At 40.3% G+C, this 22,543-nt stretch overlaps 1 protein-coding gene across 2 annotated transcripts in view; it reads right to left on the minus strand.

Moving 5' to 3' along the window:
• Window positions 1-7,695: 7,695 nt before the first annotated feature.
• Window positions 7,696-22,543, minus strand: part of LOC128616358 (protein shisa-9-like) — a 36,787-nt gene continuing 21,939 nt past the window's right edge. The window contains exons 1-2 of one of the 2 annotated variants that reach the window (XR_008387420.1): window positions 21,282-21,370; window positions 7,696-7,781 (exon numbers count right to left, since the gene is read on the minus strand). Coding sequence is in view for 1 of the 2 variants with exons in the window: in XM_053638964.1 (XP_053494939.1) it covers window positions 7,754-7,781 (28 nt within the window). In the remaining variant the exon portion in view is untranslated. Of the gene's footprint in view, window positions 7,782-21,281; window positions 21,371-22,543 lie in introns of those variants that run through there. The other variant, XM_053638964.1, reaches the window with a different exon arrangement.

Below are 22,543 nucleotides of genomic sequence, written 5' to 3' on the forward strand. Positions count from 1 at the left end.
ATGTTCAATCGGGTTCAAGTCTGGGCTCTGGCTGGGTAACTCAAGGACATTCACAGAGTTGTCCTGTAGCCACTCCTTTGTTATCTTGGCTGTGTGCTTAGGGTCGTTGTCCTGTTGGAAGATGAACCTTCACCCCAGTCTGAGGTCCAGAGCGCTCTGGAGCAGGTTTTCATCAAGGATGACTCTGTACATTGCTGCATTCATCGATCCTGACTAGTCTCCCAGTTCCTGCCGCTGAAAAACATTCCCAAACCATGATGCTGCCACCATCATGCTTCACTGTAGGGATGGTATTGGCCAAGTGATGACTGGTGCCTGGTTTCCTCCAGACATGACGCTTGCCATTCAGGCCAAAGAGTTCAATCTTTGTTCAATCTTTGGTCTGAGAGTCCTTCAGGTGCCTTTTGGCAAACTCCAGGTGGGCTGTCATGTGCCTTTTACTGAGGAGTGGCTTCCGTCTGGCCAATCTACCATACAGGCCTGATTGGTGGAGACACACTGGAGCTCTGTCAGAGTGACCATCGGGTTTTTGGTCACCTCCCTGACTAAGGCCCTTCTCCCCGATCGCTAAGTTTGGCCAGGGCGGCCAGCTCTAGGAAGAGTCCTGTTGGTTCCAAACTTCTTCCATTTATGGATGATGTAGGCCACTGTGCTCATTGGGACCTTCAATGCTGCAGAAATGTTTCTGTACCCTTCCCCAGATCTGTGCCTCGATACAATCCTGTCTTGGAGGTCTACAGACAATTCCTTGGACTTCATGGCTTGGTTTGTGCTCTGACATGCATTGTTAACTGTGGGACCTTATATAGACAGGTGTGTGCCTTTCCAAATCATGTCCAATCAATTAAATTTACCACAGGTGGTCTCCAATCAAGTTGTAGAAACATCTCAAGGATGATCAGTGGAAACAGGATACACCTGAGCTCAATTTTGAGTGTCATGGTAAAGGCTGTGAATACTTATGTAAATGTTCTTTTTTTGTTTTTTATTTTTAATAAATTTGCAAAGGTTTCAAACAAACTTCTTTCACATTGTCATTATGGGGTATTGTTTGTAGAATTTTGAGGAAAATAATTAATTTAATCCATTTTGGAATAAGGCTATAACATAACAAAATGTGGAAAAAGTGAAGCGCTGTGAATACGTTCCGGATGCACTGTACATGGCTCTGCATGACTCTATAGTATAGGCCTGTGGATGAATAATGACTTAATCACACTATCAACCAGAAGACAATGGATTCCCTTTTGAGTCTGGTTCCTCTCAATGTTTCTTCCCCATGTCCTCTCAGGAAGATTTTCCTTCACACAGTCACATACAAACTCAAAACCTACCTAAAATCCTGAATTTTAATGTTTGTGTTTTTTCTTTATTTTTGGCTTAACTATATATTATTATAGTAGTTGCAGCTGCAGTTGCAATTAAAGGAATCCTGAAATTTGGTGGTGCTGGAGCCCCCTCAGGACGCCTACTGCCTGTGTCCTTGGGTGAGTTGTACATTCATGAAAATGTACAGTCTACAAATAGTACCCGTTTTGTTTTTGTGTTTTTAATATATAGGATATAAAGTGTAATCAGTGTGTGTAACTACAAAGTTTACTGATGTTTGGATATGTTAATCAGGTATAATCTGGTATGTATACCCAACAGTTAAGACTTACTTGTGGGAAGCATTATCTAAATCCATAGTATACTTGTTGATGAAGTTATAAGTGTGTATTGAGTTAGAAGAATTCTGTGTTTTACTAAACAGTAGCCCTAATTGTTTTCTGTGTCAGTCCGTACCTCTGCAAGCATAATCTAAAACTATAAAACACATCTAACAAGTGGTATTCGAAATGTGTACATTAAGTGCTTTGTGTTAGTCTAAAGCAGCTTCACTCTATGGCAGTAAATTAAGAACTTTGTGTTTGTCTAAAGCAGCTTCGCTTTGTGGCAATAAAAAAGCAATTAGACACATTCCACAACTGGGCTTCTAAACAAAGCCCTCTAAGCTTGCAAATCAGTGTCAAAAGAAGAGATAAGAATTCTAGGAGGAAAGTAACAGATGAGGCTATAGGGTGAATTATGTCACACAGTAAAAAAAAAACATCATATGGATCTGAATAATTAGTTAAGGCAATGGAGATTGGTCTGTGCTGTTTGACTTAGGCTGGAAAGATTGATTTTCCTCGACAGTTCAATGCAACACGATTTTGGATACAATTTTTTTTGCATTATTATTATCCAGAGGTGTATTACTTATATTCAATTACAAAAACTACAATTTTAAAATATTTATTTAACACTGAACATTTTTTTTCATTCCAGCAGGCATAAGCTACCAACAAGGCACAATATAACTTTAAATAAATAAATTAGTAAAATAAAAATATTTTTATGTGGTCATCTTTGAGCCCCCCTTGAATAACCTATGTTAGGCCTATAACTGACCGCTGAAAGAATGGAACACTCTACAACAAAAAAGTGCATTAAAAAGTGCATTGAGAAGAGTGCAAAAAATGGTTCTATTCAGTTATATACGGCTGATTATATTCGGGATATATACCGCTCGCGTCCCTGTACACCTCGCTGAGTATTATAGTAGATATAGGATTTTTCTGCCTGCCCTTAAATAAATACGTCTATACCTGCTTCCGTACTCTACTCCCTTACGTCTCGCGACGTGACGGTAATATGCTCCGGAACAGAAACAAAGCAAGCGCACGTGTCCACAGCTCGTGCATGTGCGCGCCCCCTCATCGAGGTCGTGACATTCGCGCGTCTCACTCTGGTCGCTAGGCTATTTGGTCGCGTCATCAAACACGTCATTGTTCGGTCAAATTTATTCGGCCTTTTCACTTATTCGGCCGAACACCGAAAATGCTTTTTTTGCTATTTTCGGCCGAATAATTTCGGTTGCCGAACATTCGTGCATCCCTAGTTGTAACAACTCCATAGGTGCAGTAAGGCTAAAATAAAACGTGTAACACTGAGAACACTGAGAACATTGAGTGTAAAACTGGTAATGATAGTTTAAAAATACTCCCTCTGGGGTGTGTGTGTGTGGGGGGGGGGGGGTATTGCAGGTTGTGGGCATTACATATTTTAGTTACCCCTTATACATAAGGATAAAACACACACAAAGGGCAACAGTAGACCCCCATTTACACCACAGCAGAGAGAAAGACACTTGTCCTTCACTTCCTTCTCACTTTTGACATTTTTTTATGGTCCTGGGGAAAGACTGATGGACCTGCAAGAATGTGTGTGCGTGTGAGAGAGAAAGAGAGAGAGAGAGAGAGAGAGAGAGAGAGTGCATGAGAGCATGAGAGAGAACAAATTAATGATATTCACACTGGAGCTTTACCCCCTGCTCTCCACTGCACCACATTTTGCTTTTCTGCCACTTCACTCGGTGTCAAAACTGTGTCTGTGGTTTCGTTTAGCAATTTTTTATCCAGACTGACACCTCTCTCTCCTGTTGCTATGTGTGAAATATCAGAGATCATTTTTCAGCCGCTTTAGTCATGAAGCACTGTGTGCGTGTTTTTTTGTTGTTTACATGCACAGGGATGTAATAAAGAGTCAAGAGCTACACAATTCAACTGGTACACTTTTAGATTTGCTGGAACAAGCCAGTGAAGCAAGCTTCAGTAACCACACACACACGGCACAGCGTGAGCAGATTATCATTTTAATTTTGTACCAAGTTCATACAAAGACTGATTTATTCTATAAAGTGAATGTTAAAAACTTGTTCATAAAAAAAAAAAAACATCCTCACCTTAGTAACATTGTCATAAATACATGCTTTCACTAATAAAGTTGAGTTTTTCAATATATGAGTGCATCACTTCTAATTAGAAGATCGTCATAACATCACAGGACCTGTTCAGGATTAGACATGTGTGGAGGACCTTTTACTGAGACATGTATGGAGGTTCGTACACTGAGATATGAAGGGGAGAGAGTTGATGTTCAGATGCAAACAGACTAACTGTACTAGAAAAATACTGTGTACTGTACTGTGGAAAAATATCAGAACTGATTCATCAACACATGCCTAATCTCGATGACATCACTGAGTTTATTCTTTTTAAATAATTCAGCAGAATACATGGTAATCACATTTGCTACAAATGAACTTTTAAAAAACTGATTTTTCTCTGCATTGCACTGTAACTGTACACACACACACACACACACACACACACACACACACACAACTGACAAAACAGATATTTTGGTGTTTTTTGTTTTTTTTTGCTTGCATTTGATTTTATGATATAGAAATGTGTACATGGACACCTCCTGAAGAATAAACAGATTATAGTGACTATGCTACATTACTGAATGCTAAATGTCAATAATAATAATAATAATGATAATAATAAGAAGAATCAATTATTATTATTATTATTATAATCATTATCATTATTATTATTATTATTATTATTATTATTATTATTATTATTATTATTATTAAAGCTCCAACAATGTGAGCTGAGAATACTGTTCTGTTTATACCAAGTGATAGGAAAGAAGAGTGCCAATACTTTGTTCAGCTCAGCAGACAGTAATATTCACCCACTGAGTGATCTGATAAACTGTCCAGTATGTGAAGCATGAACTTCAATCTGCATCATGCTGGGGGAAATCACACACATACACACACACACACACACAAAATTGGGCTAAATAATTTCACATGCATAAATATTCATACAGAAGTTTGCATAAATAATTATTTACTTTTTTTTTTTGCTGTGTTTCTATAAACCTGTGTTTATACATTATGTATTGTATTATTTATTATGTATTGGATTTTATGTGAATCAATTGAGATAAAAAATAATAATAATTTCATGTCAGTGCCTCAGCATGCTGTCTGTCCTGTACACAGTAACATGGCTTTCAGAAGTTTTTTTCTTTTCAATGCTGGTTACAGTTGATATGAAATCAGATTATTCCACATTAAGCCCTTATTACATAAAAAAAATATACAATTATCTACAGATAAAGGGTAAAGTCTTCAACATTTTACAGTAGCTAATAAATCTACACAAGAACCCTTACAGGGAATTATTAAGTGATTAAATGTAAAGTATCGTTTGCTACATGCAGCACAAGCTTCAAATGTGGCAAGACATCTTCAAAATGTGAAAGAGACATCAGGTCAAAAATTCATTTCAAATTCTGGAAGCACTTTACTTTCAGGAGCTGTATTGCTATTTAAAACCATCATCAAGACTGAGCCAAAAAAGTCAGTATTTACATATTGTGGTCAGGAGACATCAGAGTCAAATAACTTGCATGCTTAGTTGATGTTATTTTAGGCAGATTTCATGCCTGAAAGCTTCACAATATCATACCAGGCTTTCAGTGTACAATGCTGTGTAGAAAATGCCAATTTTAGTCAAAAGTTTGTAATCTTCAAAACATGACCTTACTGCTATGGCTGAGTGAGGAAAAGGTGGCCTGATTGGTCACTCTAAGAGATAAAATGGCATCTACATTCATGTTTGTCCTATAGACTCGCCCAGGGCAAGAACAGCCACAAGGATGTGTCTGTGTCTCCATGGAGACAGCAGATCACACTGGGCAGAGGTAATTAAGTCACATGGTCAAACTTGGAACAGACCCACAAGACTGCGTTATTGCAATCTCATGTCAATCAGAGAGCTGAACAATTGGCTTCTTGCTGAGGGAAAACTCATGATGGCATTTCAGCAAATCTGGCCTGGCAGCTGATTCCGCAGTGGAAATGAACTGATTCTTAAAATAGAACTGGAGAGTAAGAGGCAGAGAGAGAGACAGAGAGAGAGAGAGAGAGAGAGAGAGAGGCAGAGTGAGTTTTATTATACATTATCACATAAAAATATCTGGAGTGTGTTCTTTCACTGCTGCATTTTTCCATATTTTCTCTCATTTCTGTCTCATTCTGCTTCTTTCTCTGATGTGGCACTTTCATTAGGAACAGGAAATCCCTTAGAAAGGTTTTCTCCCCCATTTTCTCATGCTGAGTTTCAATCTTTAACATTAACATTATTTTACCTCAGACATCTGCTGGGCATCAGATTTTCTTCCTGCTGAAGTCATACATAATACGCATTATTCATTCATTTTCAGTAAGCATTTTATCCTGGTCAGGGTGGCAGTGGATCCAGAGACTATCCCCATTTTTGCTAGTGGAGAATAACATCCATCTGCTCTGAATCTAGATCAATAACAAAAAACTTCTGACATTGCTCGCTGTCTCCATCTCAAACAGAATAGCAACCTGTCATGATGCCTTAGAGATTATTGATGCTCTCGGGTAACTGATGTTCCTAATGATTCTCCGACATATCTGATATCGGTGACCTTCTTTCTACCATGATCACCAGGTGATCATGTTATCATGTGATGTCCTGAATAGGGTGAGCAAACAGCTTGAACAAGGTTCACACCATTTCATGCTTGAGAAGTGTTGAGAAGAAATGTATCCTCCGGAGGTTTTCAGAGCAAGTTCTGAAAACAAATGTCTAAAACTACATGTAGTGGAATTAGAACTTATGTTTCTAGATGTGTTTCCTTTGTTAGGTTTTAGTGTGCTAAATGTTCTTGGTTTTTTTTTTTGTTTGTTTTTTTTATTTATTTTGAGAATGGTTTTCTTTCTGTTAACTGAAGCAGTTGGCATTCAGATGCTTTCCCTGGAGAAATATTACCCAATCAATATTTTTAATCCACTCACACAAATAATACAAACATCAACCCTGACATTAAAAGAAACATGACAAACAAATCTGACATAAAAGAGTAAGGTTTTTGTTAGTGTGTGAACTCCATCTCTGAAAGTGCTTTACAGCTTTACAAAATGACACTTGCTATTGTTGGTCTGGTGTTAGCCATTACTCCAGATCTGCTTGGATGATTCCACTCAGAGTGTGAGCGGAGGTTAATGAGAGTTGACAGCACAGTTCCAGGCATGTGTGAAGAAATGTGGGACATTGTGCTGCTTTGCCACTGTACTCAAAATTTTCACCACATTTCATTTACTGGATCAGACAACTGAGTGACAGAGTGAAAATATGAGTAAAAAATAAGGCCCAGATTTTACTGAGACTCACCACTCACTGAGTAAGATCCATCCTCTTTGTTATCTAATGCTCTTCATACAGGAAATGCCAAAAAATGTTTACCAAAATACTTCCACTGCCTTTGCACTCATTTGGCAGTGAGGAAAAATGGTTATTGTATTGCATCTTGTTAAACTGCTATTCCAAGCCACTATGCTCCTGTCATTGTTAATTTTTCTCTCCTCCTCTCCCTCTGTCCCTTTTCCCCTCTTGTTCACACAGTCACTTCTGTCTTGCTGTTTGTGTGAAGCCCCTTGTGTTTCGGAAGAGCCTGAGGGGAATGTTTGTACCCCAGGGGTTGATATATCAGCTCAGGCAGGGTCTCTGTTCTAAACTGGAACTTGTTTAAGTAGATGTGGCCTCGGTTGTTGGGCTGGGACATTGATGGTTGTGGTTGGCCAGTGAGAGAGACATGATGCTGAGCAGGACTCTTACTGGATTCCCAGGCTTGGAAGGCAGAGATGGAGATCAGTGGTTGGGTGTTGGTCCTGGAGATCTTGGACTTGGGGATCTGGGAGGGTGTTATGGTGTTAGTGACAGGAAAATGGATCTCTGGTGGAAGGAGGAATGGCTTTTCTTTGGAGTGGAAAGCAATGGGTTGGAAAGTCGTAGGTGATGACTGACAGTATGTTTGGTCCATCAATGGGAAACTTCTATAGTAGTCTCTGGCTGTTGTATCTTCTGTAAGTAAAGGAAATGAGACTGGGATGAGAAAAGGGATGAGACTGGACAGATAGTTGCTTTGGTCTCTAGAATCAATCAACATAAATTCTGTTTGGACAAAATCACCCCCAGAAGGAATTAATTTAGCAATATGACAGCCAGCATTTTTTTAAAAAAAAGCATATTTACTATTATTATTACTATTATTAAATATGAGGTTCATGTCATTCTGAGCTGAGAGTAAGTAAGGGAAATAAAAAACATTAAAATGTCTTGATTGCATTTGGAGCTCTTTTTCAATCTGGATTGTTTACACGGAAAGATACAATAGATTAGGAATATTTGTATTTGGTCATGCATTCATCAGTGTTTTATGATGGCCAATTCTTTTTTTCTGATCCTCAGAGAGTTCTTTGCCATGAGGTACCATGTTGAACTTCCAGTGACCAGTATGAGGGAGTGTGAGAGCGATGAAACCAAATTTAACACACCTGCTCCCCATTCACACCTGAGACCTTGTAACACTAACAAGTCACATGACACCGGGGAGAGAAAATGGCTAATTGGGCCCAATTTGGACATTTTCACTTAGGGGTGTATTCACTTTTGTTGCCAGCGGTTTAGACATTAACGGCTGTGTGTTGAGTTATTTTGAGGGGACAGCAAATTTACACTGTTATACAAGCTGTACACTTACTACTTTACATTGTAGCAAAGTGTTACTTCTTCAGTGTTGTCACATGAAAAGATATAATCAAATATTTACAAAAATGTGAGGGGTGTACTCACTTTTGTGAGATACTGTGAGTGTATATATATATATATACTGTGTATGCAAGATGGCGGCGCACACAGTTGCAGCGGCTCACGGCTCTCCTTTTCAGTGCTCTTTTTTGTTGTTTTTGTATTATTTCTTTATTACTTGTTTGTGCATTATTGGTTCTACGAACATTCGCTATACAAGTCAGAACCTTATGGATATTGGGGACCAACACCGAATACCTATTTCGAGAATCTTTCATCACACGCACAACATCCCAGACGACATAGCGAGATTGCCAGGCTCTCCGTGGATTGTTGTCGGGTCCAGAAGGCGGCGCAGACGGAGGAGGGAGAGGAAGCAAAAGCGGGGATGCAGGTCCAGTATTATGTTAAGGCTAAGAAAACAACCACACAAGCCACCTTTACCGAGCCTGTTTCTCTCCAATGCCAGATCCCTAGTGAATAAAATTGACAATTTGGAATTACAACTAGCTGGAAATCGCCGCGTTCGTGATTGCTGTGTTTTGATTATTACTGAAACCTGGCTTCATCCGAGGATACCCGATGCTAGCGTGCAGCTAGCAGGTCGTACTATGCTTCGCTGGGACAGGACTGAGGACTCCGGTAAGAGCGGGGGGGGGGGGACAATGATAAATAAACATTGTTCCCCTGACCTCGAGTACATGTCTGTAAGATGTCGGCCCTTTTTTCTACCGAGAGAGCTAACAGTAGTGATTATCACGGCTGTGTATATTCCACCGGATGCCTATGTGAACACGGCGCTCTCTCTCCTGTTGAACACCATAAACGAACAGCAGCGGGCTTACCCTGACGGTGTTCACATAATTGCAGGAGACTTTAATAAGGCGAACTTGAAGACTGTACTCCCGAAATTCTATCAACATGTTAAGTGTTTTACTAGAGGGGCGAACACTCTGGATCATGTTTACTCCAACATTAAGCATGCGTATAGAGCCATACCTCTCCCCCACCTCGGCCAATCAGACCATCTCTCCCTCCTGCTCTCCCGTGCCTACACCCCCCTCAGACGCAGTGTCAAGACCACTATAAAGACTGTTACCACCTGGCCTGACGATGCATTCTGCAAACTACAGGGCTGCTTCGAACAGACAGACTGAGATTTGTTTGAACATCAAGAGCTAGAAACATTAACAGGAACGGTACTGGACTATATCAAGTTCTGTATCGGAAATGTGACTGTGGACAAAAACATTCGGGTTTTCCAAAACCAGAAACCTTGGATGACCAAACAGGTCCGCACACTACTCAAAGCCCGCGACGCTGCCTTCAGGTCTGGTAATAGAGCTCTGTACAGAGCCGCTCGTGCCAACCTGAAAGGTGGTATTAAGGAAGCTAAGGCGGTCTATAAGAGGAGCATAGAGTCCCACCTGTTCAGCAAAAATAAACGGGAGGTGTGGCAGGGCATCCAAAACATCACGAACTACAGAGGCCGTGATGCGACAACAGGTGACCCGAGTGCGATGCTGGCAGAAGAGCTAAATTGCTTCTTTGCTCACTTTGAAACATCACAACAACAGCACTCATCTGCTCCAGCCTCACCTCCACCCTCACCTGGCTCCCGTACCAGTCCAGCCCTGCCTCCATCCCCTTCTGGTTCCTGCACCACTCTACTTACTGTGAGGGAACACGATGTTAGACGGATGTTTCTGGCAGTGAACCCCAGGAAAGCTGCTGGCCCAGACGGTGTACCTGGTAAGGTGCTCAGATCATGTGCCCACCAGCTTGCCCACATTTTTACCAGAATCTTCAATCTCTCCCTGGCCCAAGCAGTCATCCCGTCCTGCCTAAAATCAGCCACAATCATCCCAGTGCCAAAGAAGCCGCCCACCACTAGCCTAAATGATTATCGTCCTGTGGCCCTCACTCCAGTTATCATGAAGTGCTTTGAGAGATTGGTTCTTCAGCACATCAAGGGTTACCTCCCCCCAGATTTCGATCCTTATCAGTTTGCATATCATGCAAACAGATCCACAGAGGATGCTATCGCCGTAGCTGTCCACTACGTGTTGAGACATCTAGAGCAGCAACAGAGCTACGTCTGGATGCTTTTTGTGGATTACAGTTCGGCTTTTAATACAATCATTCCGGACATTGTCATCACCACATTGGTCACTCTTGGCCTCCCCCCGCTCACATGTGCCTGGATAAAGGACTTTCTCACCATCCGGTCTCAGGCAGTGAGACTCTGACCCCACCTCTCCTCCACCCGCACGTTGAGCACAGGTTCTCCACAGGGCTGTGTGTTGAGCCCCCACCTGTACTGTCTCTACACATACGACTGTAGTCCAGTCCACAACAATAATCTTATCATCAAGTTTGCTGATGACACCACAGTGGTCGGACTCATCTCAAAGGGAGATGAGGTAGCCTACAGAGAGGAAGTCCTAAACTTGGCAGCCTGGTGTTCAAAGAACAATCTGGCTCTAAACACCAAGAAAACCAAGGAACTCATTGTAGACTTCAGGAAGCAGAACACTGAGCCGGCCCCCCTTTTCATCAATGGTGAGTATGTGGAGAGGGTCCACACCTTTCGGTTTCTTGGCGTCCTTATCTCTGCAGACATCTCCTGGACGGACAACATCACAGCGGTTATTAAGAAGGCTCAAACGCGGCTACACTTCCTGAGGATTCTCAAGAAGTACAATCTGGACCCCAATCTGCTGCTGATCTTCTACCGCTCGTCCGTCGAGAGCCTGCTGACATACTGTATCATGGTGTGGTACGGTGGCTGCACCGCGGCAGACAGGGAGAGGCTTCAGAGAGTAGTAAGTGCAGCACAGAAGATCATTGGCTGCCCTCTCCCCTCCCTGATGGATATTTACACCTCCCGTTGCCTCAGCAGAGGAAAAACCATCATTAAGGACAGCTCTCACCCTGGCTTTGATCTGTTCAATCTGTTGCCCTCAGGGAGACATTACAGGTGCATCAAAACAAGGACTAATAGATTTAAGAATAGTTTTTTCCCAAAAGCTATTACCATTCTAAACACATACATGTACTGATTTCTCAGCATATGTATATAGTGTCTCAAAACTGTGCATTTCATAGTACCTCCCCCATCCGCCCCAATATCTTGTTTATTTATCTGTTTATTTATCTTATTTATCTTGTTTATTTTATGTACATGTTGGCACGGAACAAAAAAGGAGTGGCTCTTAATTTCATTGTACATGTGTATAGTGACAATAAAAGGCATTCATTCATTTATATATATATATATATATATATATATATATATATATATATATATATTTATATATATATATATATATATATATATATATATATATATATAAATATATAAATATATAATATATATACACACACACACACACACACACACACACAGTGGTGCTTGAAAGTGCATAAATATGACCTAAAACCTATGACCTGAATGTGCATAAATAAGTCCTTAAAGTAGATAAAGAGAAACCAATTAAACAAATGAGGCACAGATATTATACTTGGCTGTTTATTTATTGAGGAAAATGATCCAATATTACATCTGTGAGTGTTGTGACCCCTTTGTGCAGCAAGAAGAAAAAGAAGCCACCTTAGTAATCTTAGGATCCATGGATCATATTCCTGCTCCCAGGAATGTTTATAATCAGCTGGCATACCCACAAACGGCTCCACAAGGGAGCAAGGGCAGAGCCCCAGCTTGAGACACACGAGGTGGTCTCACCTGCAGAGCTCCAACCAGAGGTCAAACATGGTGCCCTCATCGCCAGAGCTCCAACCTGAGACCCACGAGATGGTCTCACCCGCAGAGCTCCAGCTGGAGGTCAACGTGGCGACCAGAGCTCCAGCCTGTGACCCACGAGGTGGTCTCACCTGCAGTGCTCCAGCCACAGAAGCAATGTATGTACATGAGCGAGATGTCAAGATGCTCTGTCAAGATGCTCGCCTTTTCCCCCTCTCCAGGACTGAGCATCTAAAAAAGTGAGCAGTTGTTCCATCTGCATTCAGACCACTGCAGCACATTGCAAGACTCGTGACCTTATTATACATGAGATATACTAATTATTAAAATTGCATATATTCATTAACATTTAACAGTAATAGAGGAATGCCACCGAGTGTAGTGAAGTAAAAGTACATTTCTGTGATTAAAAATTAACTTGAGTAAGAGTACAAGTATGGCCAGTTTACCCTACTCTTAAAAAATGTTTCAAAAAGTTACTCAAACAAATGTAGCAAAGTAAATGTAGCATGTTACTACCCTGCTACTGTACACACACACACACACACACACACACCCATGCAACAATTATCGGCACCCTTATGAATTCAAGTGTATTCTCTTTGATATTTTTTAGTACACCTGGGTGACTCGGAACAGTAAATTGCTCAACCATGACTTCCTGTTTCACAGGGGTATAAATATGAAATAACACATAGGCCAAATTCCCTTAGTCATTCAGAACATTGGGTATGACCAAGGAATATAGCTGTGATGTGCGGCAAAAGGTTGTTGAGCTTCACAAAATGGGAAGTGGCTATAATCAAATAGCACTAGCATCATAAATTCCCTTTTCCACCATCAGGGCAAAAATTAAGAAGTTCAAGTCAACTGGAAATGTTATGAATCGACCTGGAATTGGATGTGTGTCTATATCGTCTCAACGCACTGTGAAGATGATGGTTTGAGTGGCCAAAAAATCTCAAAGGATCACAGCTGGAGAATTGCAGAAGTTAGTTGGGTCTTGGGGTCAGAAAGTCTCCAAAACTACAATCCGAAGTCACCTACATCATCAGAAGTTGTTTGGACGGGTTTCAAGAAAAAAGTCTCTACTCTCTTCCAAAAACAAATTCAAGCGTCTTCAGTTTGCCAGACACTACTGGAACTTCAAATGGGATCAGGTTCTATGGTCCCAAACTAAAATAGAGCTTTTTGGCAATAAACTCCAGAGGTGGTTTTGGAGCACATATGGAAGGTAGAAGGTAGAGGTAGCCATATGGAAAAGTTCCTAATGCCCATGGTTAAATATTGTGGTGACTCATTAATGTTTTGGGGGTCTGTTTTTCTGCCAGAGGACCTGGACATTTTGTTAGGATACATGGCATCATGTACTCTACCAAACATCAACAGATATTAAATGAAAACCTAACTGGCTCTGCCAGAAAGCTTCAAATGGGCTGTGGTTTAAACATCAAGCAGGACAATGATCCAAAACATACATCAAAATCAACACAAAAATGAAAATCAACACAAAAAATCAAGGTCCTGCCATGGCCATCCCAGTCCCCTGACTTGAAACCCATAGAAAACCTGTGGGGTGAGCTGAAGAGGAGAGTCCACCTACGTGGACCTCGAAATGTGAAGGATCTGGAGAGATTCTGTGAAGAGGAATGGTCTCAGATCCATCGCCATGTATTCTCCAACCTCACCAGGGATTATAGGAGAAGACTCAGAGCTGTTATCTTGGCAAAGGGCGGTAGCACAAAGTATTGACTAAAAGGGTGCCATTAATTGTTGCACACCTATATTTAACAAAGTTTCTTTTTTGGGATAAACCTTTGTTGTGTTTGCAATTGTTTGATATCCATGAGAGCAGAGTAGTTTTGTGATTTTTATTTTATTTTTTTAAGCAAAAGATCAAAAGGTTAAAAAGGTAGTCCCTGTGATGTAGATCCTGTTTTCGAATCGTTTGCTGGGAACTTCTTGCTTGTGTCGGCGTTTACATTACACTGTTCCTTTCTTTTTCATTAATAATTTTGTGTTTCATTTCTTACAGTTTCACTTTCCCTTCTGCCGTATTTTTAATTTTTTTTCGAAAAACACTTTTGTTTTATGTTTTTGACTTCATCCACATCAGATCCGACTAAATAATAACCACTTATCTTCGACACGGGTACACCCAGTATGACAAACATTCAGCTTGTTCAGTGTGTTGAGTTAGTAATAGCTTTATTTGTGCTAAGTGTATATTAGTTATCTCTCTGATGGTGAAGATTGCAGCATTAGAGGTGCACATCCAGGCTCTAGAGAGGGTTAGTAAGAGTGAGAGCGAGAGCAACCCAGTCAGCCTCCCAATGCTTCTTCTCCCAGTCCACCCTGGCATGAAGCACACGTCCCAGGGTGACCTAGGGAGGTGCAAGCACTTCCTCCTCCAGTGTTCCCTTGTGCTTGCTCAGCATCCTATTGCCTGTGCCACAGACGAAGCCAAAGTAACCTACATTATGGGGCTTCTAAGAGGAGATCCCTCAGCCTGGGTCACTGCCATTTTGGATAGGCAGCCAGCTCTGTGGTCCTCCCTCTCCTTCTTCACTCCCAAACTGCAGAAAGTTTTCGACCATCACGTCCAAGATAAGGAGGCTGCCAAATGCCCACTCTCCCTCCACCAGGGGTCTTACAGTGTGGCGGATTATTTAGTGGAGTTCTGCATCCTGGCCAACACCGGGTGGAATCAGGAGGCACTCCAGGGGGTGTTCTTCAGTGGACTCAATGAACAGGTGAAGGACAATCTAGCCCTGATGGATGAGTTGTACTCTATTGACATTCTGATCTCTCTTGCCATCAGGCTGGATAAACACATGCGGGAGCGGCACTGAGAGAAAGCCAGCTGGCCCTAGGCCTCTCAAGCTCCTCTTCAACCTCTCTGCCTATCTGTCAACTTGGCCCCTGAGCCTCAGTCTAGCCTCTGAGTCCCTTCCAGCTCCCTTCTGCCCAGAGAAGAGCCCATGCAGATAGGCTGGGCCTATCTTACCCCCGCTGAGTGTAACCATAGGTTTCAGGCAGGTGTGTGCATCTACTGCGTCCAACCAGGCCACTTCCTCTCTACCTGTCTTCGTCGGCTAAAAGAGGGGCTCGTTGAACGTCCACTTCTCCTGTCTCCCTGTCCCACTTCCAGATTGCAGCCACCCAGTGCCACAACCAGCTATACATTCACCTGCTCATGCTGATTGACTTAAGTGCCGAGGACAGCTTCCTGCATCTGGAGCTAGCGTTCTCATTCTGGCCTCTGGTTTTGTTACCTAAGTTGGGTTAGTGTAATGCCTTACTGTCTGGCTGTTCCAGTAGGTATATAAACAACCTCCAGTTAGTCCAGAATGCAGCTGCAAGAGTCCTTACTAGAACCAGAAAATAAGACCACATCACCCCTAACTTATCCACACCTGTTGGTACCTCAAATAGCGAATGCTACAGCAGGACCATTTTCTTACAACGCCCCACAGTTATGCAACAGCATTCCAATTAGTGTTGGGAATCAAACGCAGTCTCAGTGTTTAAGTCCAGGCTAAAAACATATTTGTTTACTTTCTGTCTCTCCCTTTTAGTTATGAGTCCCTACTTACACAAAATACATTTTGCTTAACCATTTTGGGACAATAAGCATAACTAATAATCTCTCCCTCTCTTTCCCTCTCCCTCTCTCTCTGTTGAGCTACACATGTTACTCCTGAGATACCAGTGATCCTGACCCCTTCTGCTGTCCGGACCTGCCTGATCCACCCTGATGAACCCATATGAACAGTTATACTATGATGACTTGGAATTACAATCGCTGATAGCTTTAGCACTGCAATTGCCACAAACAGTTTTGCACTCAGTGAACAGTGGATAAATTCAACAAAACAGACTTCATCTACAAACTGTAATGAATTTCCTGGTTACACAACTGCACTGTTTGACTATGTAGTATTAGCACATTTATAGAAGGGGTGCATTTATTTATAATCTGCTGTTACCCAGATGAGGATAGGTTCCTTTCTGAGTCTTATTCCTCTCAAGGTTTCTTACTCATATCATCTCAGGGAGTTTTTCCTCACCACCATCGCCTCTGGCTGCTCATTAGGCAATTATACATTTAAAATCTATATCCTGAATTTATATGTTTCTGTAAAGCTGCTTTGGGACAATGTCCATTGTTAAAAGCCATATACAAATAAAACCGAATTGAATTGAACTGAATTATACAAAACTTAGTTCTGGCTGACTAATTTGATTGGACAAGTGGTGTTCCAAGAGTGTTGATACTTACTATAACAGCACTAGTACATTTCACTGTGTGTATCATGCTGTTTGTCTGTTTGCTATACAAAATTCGAGTTCTATAGGCTGTCAGTTAGTCTGAACTTTCAACGCTCTATCCAGCTGTGGCTTCTTTGGGAACTGCTTCCATTGACGGAGCAAAAAAAAAACAAAAACCTAAATGTTTGGCCATATTGTGTCTTAAATGTTAGTTACTCAATATAAATTATTTTGTTTTATATTATATAAAATGAAATTGCATTACAGTAGGGAATTACATAATGTCTTATCTTCATGTCTCATTACACTGTTTACCAAGTTTTTTGAGCATCTTTTTATTCTGACAACATTTTTTTCAACAATTTTTTTGTTCTCACAATGTTGTTTCCAAAATTTCATGCAAAGTAGATTCAAGATAATCAAGGTGTTCACTTCAGCATAGAATTTATTAACACAATTTACCATTTACAGTGATATATAATAAGCTATACTAGTTGTATAAAACAGAATTTTACATTAAAAAAAATATAGATTCAGTTACTTGCTGACAGCTGTAGTTCCACATTGTGAGTCTGACTGAGTGCTGGATGTGATAAGAGCTTGAAGGTAGGTTTGCACTCGTCCATTTTTGGCTTTGTAGGCAATCATTAGTGGTTTAAATATGATGCAGGCAACACGGGGATGTGTCTTGTATAAGTCCTTCTGGATAAGGGCATCTGCTAAATCTGCTGTGTGTGTGTGTGTGTGTGTGTGTGTACAGATGGATCTTTAAGCTCTCATTAGAACCTTGAATATGAACCACAAGAAAAGAAGAAAAATTATGGTGTGTGTGTGTGTGTGTGTGTGTGTGTGTGTGCGTGTGTGTTTTGTCCAGCCATCCATACTGTGAGTTCTCAGTAGGTTTTGGCTTTGGTTTTAGTTAATTCTATTTTAATTAGTCCTTCAGTAAACCACTTCCTCTAAATCACCATGGTGACTGCATGAATTATCTCATATCCTGAATTAGTTTAAAAGTAATTGCTGACTAAAGGTCAAAAGGTGATTGAGGTAATAACCTTTAGTATCTCATATGTCAGCCATTTTTTAAAAATCATAAGCTTAATGAAAGCTTAGGTTCCAATGTTTGACTTTGTGTTCAGTCACAAATGCAATGTTCAAGAGGCAGTAGAGCATGGGTTTCCAAACCCTGGGGTCACTTGATTTACAAATGGGGTCACAAGAGAAACTCACAATCTCCTCTTCTGTTTCATTCATTCATTTTACAAATTAATATCAGAAATATCGAAGATTGATTTTGTGTGCTAATATTTTAAAATTTTACTGGGAGTCACATTTAAACAATCTACCTCAACTCTACCTCTACTAAACAGGGTTGTCTCAAATCACATACTTATGTACTAATCTAACACTAACACTAAACAGTTAATATATAGAGAATTTTCATTTAATTTTCCTCGCTGTATGTCACAAGAAAACTGTGGTATCTTATCGCACCCTAAAAGCAGTTGACCCCTCATCATTCTCCACCTCTGTCTGTACACTGTTATTTCCTGACTCTTTTACATTTACATTTATTCATTTAGCAGAAGCTTTTATCCAAAGCGACTTACAAATGAGAAAATACAAGCAAAGCGATATATCAAGCAGAGAACAATACAAGTAGTGCTACCATACAAGATTCGTTAATTGAGTTCCAGAAGAATCAAAGTGTGCAGAGTAGACGTGTAAGTGCCAGAGTAAATTTTTTGTATTTTTTTTTTATGGGTTGGTTAGGTGTTCATGAAAGAGGTGGGTCTTTAGCTGTTGTTTGAAGATGGTGAGAGATTCTGCGGTCCAGATTGAGGTTGGAAGTTCATTCCACCACTGAGGAACAGATAGTTTGAATGTTCTTGAAAGGGACCTTGAGGCACGCTGAGTAGGTACTACTAAGCATCAGTCGTTGACTGATTGCAGATTGCGTGAGGGAACGTAAGCCTTCAGGAGAGAGGTAGGAGGGTGCTGTTCCAAGGGTGCTTTTAAATTATCCTGTCCTTCAAAAATCCTCTCAAATTATAATTCAGCTATCTCAGCTGCTCTTGATGAGCTCTTCCCCATCAAGACAAAGCTGGTGCCCTCTTCTCACTCATCACCTTTCTTTACTCTTGAACTGCAAGCAATGAAGAGAGCGGGTCATCGTCTTGAACAACTCTGTAGAAGAACAGGCCTCACTGTTCTTTCATTATCTCTTACAGAACATCAGCTGAACTACAGAGCAGCACTCAACACTGCATGTTCAATGTACTTTTCCCCTATTATCCATCAAGCAAGTTGTAGACCTAGGGCCCTCTTTTCTATGGTGAACAAGCTAATTCACCTGCCCGCTCTAGACTCAAACAGCTCTGATGATATTTGACTCATTTATGCACTTCTTTCCAGATAAAATTGCATCCTTTTACAAACTTTCATGTCAACCATTTCTGATGATCCCTTGCACAAATGTCCATCTGAACATCCTGTCCACCCTTTCTCCACCTTCACTCCAACTTACCCATCATCAGTCAGTGATTTAATTTTACATTCGAACTCTTCATCCTGTCAGTTGGACCCTGCCCCAACCTCTCTTCTTAAACACTGTGAGTCAGTCATTTCAGCACCAATATCACATATGCTAAACACATCTCTTGCATCTGCCATTGTTCAAACTGATCTTAAAATTGCTGTTGTTACTGTTGTAACATTAACATATAAAATATCAATGTATTGTTGTTCCTTGTAGTGCAATCAACAAACTGTTTAAACATGGGCAGAATGTTAGAGAGGGAGGCATGGTTAAAATCACTGGTTATAAAAATAAATGAGTCCAGATATTTAGCTTGCAGACTCATGGTAGTAGCATGCACTACATCACAGGTTGCTTCCACATAAACAGATGAAGGAATGTAAACAACAATGGCGATCACAACAGAAAACTCCCTCGGTAGATAATACACATATTTGTTCCTTGATGGTAGCATGTCCAGGATTACACCACTTGTTATTTATGAACAATGCATGTCCTTGAGCCACGTTTCACAAAAACACAAAAGGCTGCTCTACCGATTTCTGTCTCTACACTTTCTGGCTCATGACGAGGGATTCTAATTCCTCCATCTTATTGTTTAAGGAGGAGACATTAACCATGGTAATGGATGGAAGTGTAGGTCTATAAGTTTCTCTCCATGTCCCCTCTCTCTCTCTCTCTGCCTCCTGTTTCTTTTCATTCCAGCTCTTGCCCCTCGGCGTCTTCTCCTGAGTAGTTCTCCCGGAATACTGTGTCTTGTACTGGCGAGTTTTTCTAACGGTGCAAGTTCCAGCAGTTCTTGTCTGGAGTAGACAATAACTAGTGGTTGACTCTGCTGTTCCACAAGGAGTAATTGTCTCAGGAGAAGGAACGAAAACAGCAGTCTTATCCACTTGATTCTTTTGTTTCGGGTGCAGTCGGTAAAAACAAAAGTAGACTACAATAGACTACAATCCCGCAGGCAAGCAATAAAAAGAATAACAATAAAACAATAAAACAAACAAAAACACACTAAGAACACTATAAAACAAACATGCTAGGCACTTTAAAACAAACGTACTAGGCAACAGTCTGCTGTCTTCTGCTCAGTCTGCTGCTTAGCTGGTGCCATCTTTTTTGTTCAAATACATCCAATAGCTCACATAGCTCCTGAAGGAACTTCTGAAAGAATTTCATCTCTATTAAGAAAAACAAATCCCTTACTGCTCTTCTCACTCAGGGTATCCCCCAGGGTTCTGTACTAGGTCCACTACTGTTCATAATTTATGATCTCCCACTAGATCATCTGTCGTCACATTCTCAGTTATCACTGCTATGCTTATGACACCCAGATTTATACAACCGCACATTTTGATGAAACACATGCCATCAGCTCATTAACTGCTATCAATATTGTAAAAAATTTGGTTAAACAGTAATTTCCTCAAATTCAATGCTGACAAAACCGAGATCATGATTTCACACTTAAGAATTATTATTATTATTATTATTATTATTATTAAAGGTAGTGAATTTTTTTAAACCGTGTCACCTTGTGACCTGTTTTGCATACCAATGCTAGTAAATGTTTTTTATTTACTTTTTAAAGATTTTTGATTTGAGACATGTATGTACTGCACAACAGCAGTTTAAATAACATTTTAAGTGTCATCAGTGTATTTAACATGACTGTGCATAAAATCACTGTTTTTTGTCAAATTTTTTAATTGTTTGCTACCTGCCCTGTTGTAAATAAAAACATACTTTGCACTTGTATCTGCCACCTTCACATGACAGCCAGGCTGTATTACACCACCTTGGTGTGAATTCTTTTCCTATAACAACAAAACACTTCCCACTAGGTGAGTCAGTGCAGGGAATATTCCTTTGGTTTTTAATCACTTATGTTACACATATATATGTTACTTACATAATAAAATGCTCAATTGTTACATTAGTAACATAGAATGGTCTAAGCTTGGGTTTGCAGAAAATTCATAATGTCCATTTGGGGTTGTGTCCAAAAATAACCCTCAAATTAGAGTTCACACTAGAACCTTGGTCATTTTTAAAGTTCCATTCTAAATATTAGATCACAAACTTCATTTTAATCAGAATTGTTGCAGGTGGTTATTTTATGTTGGAGCGTGTGTCTCGTGTTATTTATGGTTGTTAGTGACGTGCATACTGTAGGAGATTTGGGTGTCAAGTTTTTGCTCACCGTTATTAGTCCTTATAAGCCGTCCAGAAATTCCATTAGATCTGGACGGATGATGCCCTGCCCCTCTGACCATGCACTCTGCCTCACCTGGCAGCTTCAGCCGCTCTGTCAGGGGCCTGGTGAGACAAGATTTATAACACTAATAATCATTACTGTACACTTGCAATAAAATAATTATTAATATTATTATTGTTATTGTTATATTTAAATAATAAATACTATAGGCACATTGTAATTGTGCTCCACAGTGTGTATAAGCAAGGAAAGCATAAATAAACTGATTAAAATATACAGTATTAGGAAACTAAATAAACACAAGACTTCACACAGAGGGTTTAAATTAATGAACAAACTAATGAGATGGAACAAGGTAGAGCTGAACATGATTATAAAATTAAGCAGTAACAAGAAGAGGACAAAAATGGGAACTAATACAAAAACAAGTTTTACATATTATTAACAAAATTATATGGTATTAGTCACTTAATTAACAAACTGTTACGTGGTATTGGGCACTTTATTAACAGCAATATACCTTATTAGCAGAGAACTAAACTGTATTGGACGTGTTATTAATTGTAACTGATTTCTCCTCGTGCTCCCCTCTGTCCTGTCGCCGCCCCTGTTATGTTATTGGTTCTTTCCTAATGTCTCAGCTGTTTTGTATTATCCCCTTAGATAATGTTGTATATTTAAACCCCTCACATGTCTTTGTTCTGGGCAAAGTAGCGCTTTTCTGTGTTTTGCCACAAGTGCATAACCAAGTTTTTGTTCTGTGTTCTCGTTTCCGGTTCATTGATCTTGTTCCCAGTTTATCAATTTTTGTGTTCTGCCTTTGCCCTGTCTACTCTGTTTGCCGATCTCCTGAACTTTTACCTGTTTTTGACTATGATTTTGCCCTACAATTTGGGTTTGTATGCCGCTCTTCATTAAAAGCTTTAACTGCACTTGCATCTGTCTCCAACCCCATTACATAACAGAGAATTAAACTGCTCACATTATGTTGGACACTGAGTATAGTTCATTTTTACACTGTGCGACCAGAGGCCTGATGAACTTGAATTCAGCATGAGCTTAATGATCAAAATCCCACAATTTGCTGCCTAGATTTTCATTCTAACTGATTTATTTTTTTTACATACAGTGGATATAAAAAGTCTACACACCCCTCTTAAATTAGCAGGTTTTTGTAATGTAAAAAATGAAGCTAAGTTAAATCATGCCAGAACCTTTTTCACCTTTATTGTGAAATTGCAACATAT

Source organism: Ictalurus furcatus, chromosome 12 (genome assembly GCF_023375685.1).
Source record: "Ictalurus furcatus strain D&B chromosome 12, Billie_1.0, whole genome shotgun sequence".
In the NCBI taxonomy this organism is placed as follows: domain Eukaryota; kingdom Metazoa; phylum Chordata; class Actinopteri; order Siluriformes; family Ictaluridae; genus Ictalurus; species Ictalurus furcatus.